Genomic DNA, 7,906 nt, shown 5'->3' on the forward strand with positions numbered 1-7,906 from the left:
TTAGAAAGGATACTGTAGGACAGCAGGGTAGAGGTTTACGATGGGATTTGTCAGGATTTATTTTGATTCTCCAGTTTTGACACTATTCTTCAATAGATGTTATAGTTTTGATATAAATATAACTTTTAAGTTTAAAAGTTCATTTTGTATATGGACTTTCGATTACTCTGATTATAAAAATGAAATGATAAATATTTATCAATTCAGTTATCTTGTACATAATTTTAATTAACATAATTAAAATTATTAATATTAATCTACCCAATTAGTTGGAATGAAATTGAATAACGGTAGTGTAATTGATCGTGTAAGGTTAAGACTAAACGCCGGATTTCCATTAATTCTGAAATGCAAGCTTCAATTAGGAGAACTTGAGAAGAGAGTCTGGAGATGGCGCAACGGTGAAATGAAACCTGACCTAATTTGCTCTTATTTTAAATTATTACTAATTTTTACCAAATGTGAAAAGTTTGCATGGATAAAAAAATAATATTTTCCACTGAATAACATTTTTAAAAAAAAATTATTTATTGCTATTTACAACTGTAAATAAACACAAAATGCATAAAACCACTAAAGTAAATTTGATGTAAGATCTAAACAGATGGTACTAATCATATTCATTTACTTGGTCTCGAGGCCATCTTCTTTAGAAGATGAACTAAGGCTAGAAACAGGAGGGTTTTGATGATTAGAGAGTTTATAATGGAAGGATTGATATCTGATTCAGGCCACATCTGTTACATTCGGAACATTGAGGTCTTTATGGATGATTTTATTTTTGACAAAGTAAAGAGCGTTGAGGATTGAACGACTTAAGGAAATTTTTTCTGGAAATCTACTTTTTTTAAAAAAATAATATTAGATTAAATTTTATGAGACGAAAAAAGCATCTTTTTTTTTCAAAATGCTTCCAGCTCAATGTCAACTAAGGAAAATTATATTATTTATGTTGTTTGATCGATAGATAGATGGTGGGACGTTCATGAATGAAGACAGCAATGGCCATCTGACTTTCCAATCAGACTGTCATTTCTGATTGACCGTATAGAGGCCGCTGAAGATAGGGGGTTCGCCTGGACAGCCGGGGATTGAGCACTGATTCCAGGGTTCCCGACTGGGAATTAAAGAATTATTGGTTAACGAAAGATGAATTTCTCATTTACTAGTCGCTAAAACTACTAATGATCCTTTAATTTTAGAAGTTTTGTGGCAGAATAGATTTTTTTTTTCATTCACGCCTCTCCACTTCTCTCCCCCTTTTCTATCCCTCTCCTCAAATCTTCCAAGCTGTCCGGAACTAGTCTTTAAAATTTATGATATTCATCAGTGTATACTATCAGGTTGGAGGTAAAACATACCAGGTGACATTTTTTTTTTGTGAAAAAGTTTCCAACAATCATCTACTTATGACCAAAACCAAACAAACCTATGTATTGACAAAGTCGTGAAGTCTTCAATAATTACCCAATAATGAAAACATATTAATTTTATTATTAGGTAATTATGAAAGATTAGAAATTCTTGATAACTTTTACATCTAACTTGACGATATATCTCTGCTCCTGTAGTATAATGGCATAACTGCACAACCGGTGAAGGGTTGGAAGGGGTGCAGTAATTTGTATGGAAGTACTGATACTATACCAGAGGTTTTGCCAGGAGATAATTTGAGCAGAATCCCGCTCGACCGCCAGATTTTTACCCGATTATTATGTTATTGTTTTATTATTATATTATTACCGGGAGTTATGTTATTGTTCAGCAGGTTAATCAGTCCTTTGAACAGGTTTCTTGGAAGAGAAATCTCCCTGTTGTAAGCTGATAAAAATATAAAGTGGCTGAATCAATTCGCAGTGATATATTATCAGGTACGACAGTGCAGTAAGAAAATAGCATTTAGGCCTCTATGCCAAATGGAATTAATATTTACTGGTGTTGTATGACACAGAGAACAGTTGTGACGTAACGCAGAAAAACATTTCAATCTTGTATGAAACGCGATAAAGTTTCAGACAAGATACTACACTTTCCTGTCTAAAAAACAATTTGCAATTGTTTCGTTATTTCACTGAAGGAGAAGAAAAATAAACATGCGATTTAAAGCGACCTATCTTCCTTCCCATAGCGAATTTTGTAAATATAATTATATCGTTTTCAAAATGGACTAATAGATAGTACCCTCGGTCCTATCCTCTACACCGTCTATACAGCTTATAACCCAACCAATCCTAACACTATCCTTACCAAGTATGCTGATGACACATGTGTGCTCACAGTTAACAATAACCCTTTGATTGCTCCCCCACCTCTGCAGTTCCTTATCACAACCCTTGAAGAATGGTGTCGAAATTGGAGGATTAAAATAAATTCCACCAAATCCCATCAAATTACCTTTACACTTCGTCGTAAACCTGCCGACTGCCCTACAGTATGCTTTAATAATGTGGCTCTTACTCCTGTAGAACAGATTCGTTAACTTGGACTATACCTTGACAAATGACTAACCTGGAATCCTCACACAAGACTGAAAAGATAGGAAACTGCACTCTGATTCCGACTATTACAGCACTTACTAGACAAACGGTCAAAACTTCCAACTCATTACAAAAGACTGATATATATGGTTATAATAAGGCCTATCTGAACATACTATTTTTTTAATTAAATATTAATTTTTTAATGGGTCTTGAGGATCAGTCAATAATTCAATTTTGTAACACCACCTATCTTATGGCGACGTTTCGCAACTTTATTGTTTGCATTGCCATACCCTACAATGAGAAAAAACACAGTTTTTTAGAACATATATTCACTTCAAATAATTGTCACAAAGCTAAAAGGACATAATGCAATCTCTGACTAATAAATATTACCATCAAAATATGGTTTAATACAAACATTACTTACAATTCTCAACTGCAGTGTGTTATAAATTATGATGCTACCATCTTCGGATTTAGGAAAGGACTGGATCGATTCTGAAATGAAGGTAAGGTTTGTCTAGGTTTTCCCACGAGTACCGAGGTTTACTTTTTTTGTGTTTATTTCTCAGTAGGTAGTCAGTCTGTTATTAATATTTTTCCTGTTTCTATTTTGTTGTCAATTGTGTCTTTATGTATTTATTAAGTTAGAATAACATGAATTTAAATTTTTTACATTTGATTTTTTATTAACGGAGTTGAGCTCTGGGGCTCCACTAAACCGTCTAATTCCTCTTGTATTCAATCTTTACAATCCAAAATCCTTCCTAAAATCCTCAATGCTCCTTATTTTGTTACTAATAAAACCATCCATAAAAACCTAAATGTTCCTTATTTAACCGATCTAGCCCGAACCCGATATCATTCATTCCATTATAAACTCCCTAACCACCTAAACCCACTAGTTTCTAACCTTGCTTGGAGATGGCCTCGTGACCTTATATTGTAAAATGTTTTTAGGGTTCTACTACTGAGTAGTTTCTCTACATGCTGTATCATATCATTATGATCTTACTTCAAATTTGCTTGTGATATTTTATATACAGTTGTAAATAAATAAATAAAAAATGGACTAGTAAATGTATTTTTGATCCAGCCAAGAGAATAAAGTAAATTTTGCAAAAAAATGTAGTTTTGTCATTATTCTTCCGTAACGACTATATAATTCCAAGTTTTGGAATCTCTGAGTATCGATAGAGTGCCTGTGGAAGGAAAGACCCATTGAAGACATAAAGAAGGAACGCACTAAGTAAAATGTTTCTTGAAGTATAACAAGGCAGGAATATATTGCAGGCCTGGAGGCAGTATAGATAGAGATATCGCATCACTTGATAAAGACAAAACCAAAACAGGCCATCCGTTTCTTGCTACTTCATTGTTGAAAGCTTCCTCCTTTCCTAACGTACCTTCCGGCCCGAGCCCTCCCAAATTACTTCCCTGTAGGGAGTTGACTTAGCCAACTTACCATTTGCTTTGTTCACTCCTCCTCCGTTCTGTTTCTGTCACGTATATATTTTTTATTTATTTATTATTCTTTTATTTTTACATAAATTTCTTCATTATTGTTTAACCAGTATTTTCACATTTATTTTATTGTATTTACAAAATGATAATATGCAAATATACTTATTAATCAATAAGTTTTATTTTTGATAAAACATGCTTCATCTCAAAAGGGAAAACAATTCTATTCTGACAAACATTTAAATGGTTTTATTTTATTCTGAGAATAAATTGAAAATGAAAAGTGGAATAATTACGCAGAATAATTCATATTCGACAGGCTTTTGTTTAACGAGGATGTTTGGCGCTCTTACCGAAACACAAAAAAAAAACAAAAAAAAAAAACATTTCATCAAATATTTAGTTGGAAATGTTTTTTCTTAAATACTGAGTATTTCAGGATAAACTGTCCTAACTGAAAATATGAATTGAATATTTAAAAAAAAAAAAAAGAAAAATGTTGAGGTGACAAACGAACTTCCTTTAGAATATTATCAATATTCTGTATTTGCTTGTAGTACGTTTCGGGTTTCCCCATCTTCAAGTACTAATATATATATATATATTTTTTTGGCTTTTTCGGCCAAGACTCCCATTGTAGTCCTATACTGCCTAACCATGGTTGGGGGGGGGGGGAGGGTCAAAGTTCTTCATTTTGTGGGACCGCCACTCAAGGAAGAAAGTCGACGTCTCAGGCCGGATTCGAACCGGCACCACCAGTAGACATCAAATTGTGTCTTAACCACTGAGCTATGGGCGGACCTTAGTACTAATATTCCTACAACTGTAACATTTATCAAAAAAGGTATACATGCCATTAAAAATATATACTTAAATTAATTTTATTGTTAAGCATATTCATTTCTTTTTCAAAATATACCATTAAAAATATAAGAAGATGGTCAGGTTTGCGGTCAGAAAAGAACAAATAGCTTATAACTATTCAATTAACGTTTCGCCCCACTTTGCAAGGCTTCATCAGGGCTGTTCAATTATTATTAGGTTAAACCAGTGGTTTAACCTAATACTAATTAGCAATAGGTTAAACCAATTGTTTAACCTAATAATAATTAGGTTTTTCTTTTGCCAAAGGGACATCACGAATCAATGTTGAGGTATTTGAAGTATTATCTCTTTGGAGATATAAATTTGCATGTGTACTATTTGTCTATCTCCCTATTAATTGGTCTATATTTAATAAATTTGCGTAAAATATTCGGACCGAAAAAGGATGAATTAACGGGACAATTTAGAGGACTACACAACACTGAATTTAGGGAACTACACCCGGTAAATATAATTCGAGTTATAGCATTGCGGTGTATAAGGTTATAGGTCTTAGTAACGGACGGATCCTTTAAATGTTAATAAAAATTCAACCTACGGGTAAACGTCCAAGGGGTAGACCTAAACGTAGATGGGAGGATTGCGTTTAAACTGATTTAGTAGATTTGGGTTTGGAGAATGTATGCAGAGAGCGTTTGGTGGTATCGGCATCGAACCTTCGAGTTCGTTAGGCCTTCAATATTATTATTATATTTAATAAATTTAGCTATTCAGCTTTATTATTGTAGTTTAAAATTGGTAAATTATTTTAAAATGATTTTACTGATTCCTTCCGTCTCTACTTATATATTCAGCCCATTTATTATGTGTGCATAGTATGTATTTAAGTTTTTATGCCAGTTTTGTAGTTTACAGTATTGCTGGTTGTGTAGATTCTAGGATTATACTTTTTGTGTATTTTTCCTGTCTATTATGGTAGGGTTTTTGAAATTAAATATATATTAAATGCTGTGCAGTTTATATTCATAACATTTTTAAAAATTTTAACATGTTGTTTTATTCTGGTTTCTAATTTTTTGGATTTCTCCCGAATATTTATTCTTTAAAAATTTCTTATTTATTTCCGTTAATGCTTTGATCACGGCTAAAGGTTTTCATTGTTATGAATTTAGATTTAGGCTCTAATAAATAAATTGATATAGTGTTCCAACTAGTTTAGTAATAAAATATAAACACTGTTCTCGAATGTGATTTAGCTTGAGCATTGAGAGACAAGCCCGCAATCTTTCTTCCTCAGCAGCAATGACCGAACTACATTGGATAGGTGTTATTGTTTCCCAACTTTTTAATTATCCTTCTTTATAAATATTTAGGATCATTTACCAAACATGCAGATAATGTTTGTTTAATGTTATTTGTTTGTTTAATGTTATATGTTTAATAAACAAAAAAAATACAGTTTAATTAGATCTAGACAACGTGACAACATATTATCTAATGCAGTTTCCAACGTTTCAAGAAAGATGCCGAGCCTATCTAAATGTTCAAGGTAATCACTTGAAATCATGTTTACTATTAATGGTAGTGTTTACATTTTAATAATCTAGTTGTTGGAACAAACATTAATTTATTAATTATACTTTAATATTGAAAAAAAAATTGTGTTAAAGGACATACATCAATAGTTTTTTTGTGTGTGTTGAGATCCTTTATTAATTTTTTTCAGTTTGGAGACAATCCTCAAACTCGCTGTATAAAAAATATATTTATTTCGTAGGTGTGCTATGCCATATAAGAAATGATTCCTGACTCTAGTTACACCGAACATACTTATTACGTATAAATAGACATTAGGATAATTTAGTTACTCACTTGTCCGCTAAAATACCAGCTGGAACCGTTATCAGTAGTTCGCCGAACTCGATGAAGGCAACTAGCCAAGAAGTGTCTGAGCTGGTCATCGGGATTTCGGACTCGGGTGAGATGAGATACTTCATGAGTGGTTCCATCCATGTGAAGGCAGTAGCGGTAATGGCCACGCTTAGTGTACCTGAGAAAGAGAACAAATATAAAATAATTAAAATAAAAAAAAAATATAAATAATAATAAAGAAATAGAAAATAAACAAAAATAAAATAGTAAAGGCAGAAATCATATGAATTGTGAAGTCAATATTTGAGGTTTTCTCCTGTTGATGGTCTAAGGGCCGAATTAAAATAATCTTATTGGGAGTAAAGTGGGTAATTTGTACACAATATAATTAATAATACTTGGTAGGGTAGTAAAAAACAAAAATAATAATGACCGAAACTGGTTAAGTTTGATTTATACTACTTTTATGGCCCTCCTAACCTTATTGTATACTCATGAGAGGAAACAAAAAAAATTAAGACGAATTCAATTTAAATTTAATTATTTTCTTGATAAAAAAAAATATTACAATTAAGTTCTTATGAGCTCAGCTTGCAATTATTATTGTTGTCACAATTACAGTATTTCACTAAGTAATTGCAATTATTACTTGAAATTACAATCTTCCAATAATTTAATATACTAATATTATATAATGGAAATTATAAATTTGATTTGTGTTTTTTTTTTTCTTTTGACATCTCTTTATTTGTATTTTCTTTAATATTTCTTCTCTTATCTATCTGTTACTATTACCCTTTTTATTTACTATTTACAACCTTTAATTTTTCTTAATATTTCTTACTTTTTTACATTTATACCCCTGTTATTACACTTATGTTGTTTTTTTCTCTTTTTTTTCCATTTGTAACGATGTGTCTGTATCTTTTTTAGCCCTGACGAAGCCCTGCAACGTGGGGTAAAACGTTGGATCAATAAATAGTATAATTATCTACTATTTGAGTTTTTTTTTTTACCGCACCCGGACCATATCCCATTCATCTAATATTATATAACATTATATCTTCGCACTTAAAAAATATTCTGAAAACAATAGAAATTTTCTAGATATTCCCCTTAATTTAGAAAAAATCTCATTTCCACCTGTCTGTAAAATTATAGGAAGAATATTTCAATAAAGAAGTCAACGTGATATTCTGAAATATAAGCCTTGACGATGGATGAATACTTGAAGGCTTAATCCGACAGGTGAAGCCTAAAAT

General features: G+C 31.7%; 1 protein-coding gene across 1 annotated transcript in view; it reads right to left on the reverse strand.

The window, feature by feature from the left end:
* LOC106681462 (facilitated trehalose transporter Tret1) overlaps positions 1-6,822 on the reverse strand; it is a gene marked incomplete at its 5' end in the record, with an annotated part of 18,960 nt that extends 12,138 nt beyond the window's left edge. Inside the window, 1 exon segment of the mRNA XM_067048911.1 lies at positions 6,645-6,822. Within this exon segment, the coding sequence (XP_066905012.1) occupies positions 6,645-6,822 (178 nt within the window).
* Between the last annotated feature and the right edge of the window lie 1,084 nt (positions 6,823-7,906).

This window comes from Halyomorpha halys, unplaced genomic scaffold (assembly GCF_000696795.3).
Source record: "Halyomorpha halys isolate HHAL.00 unplaced genomic scaffold, Hhal_1.1 Scaffold342.1, whole genome shotgun sequence".
NCBI classification, from domain to species: domain Eukaryota; kingdom Metazoa; phylum Arthropoda; class Insecta; order Hemiptera; family Pentatomidae; genus Halyomorpha; species Halyomorpha halys.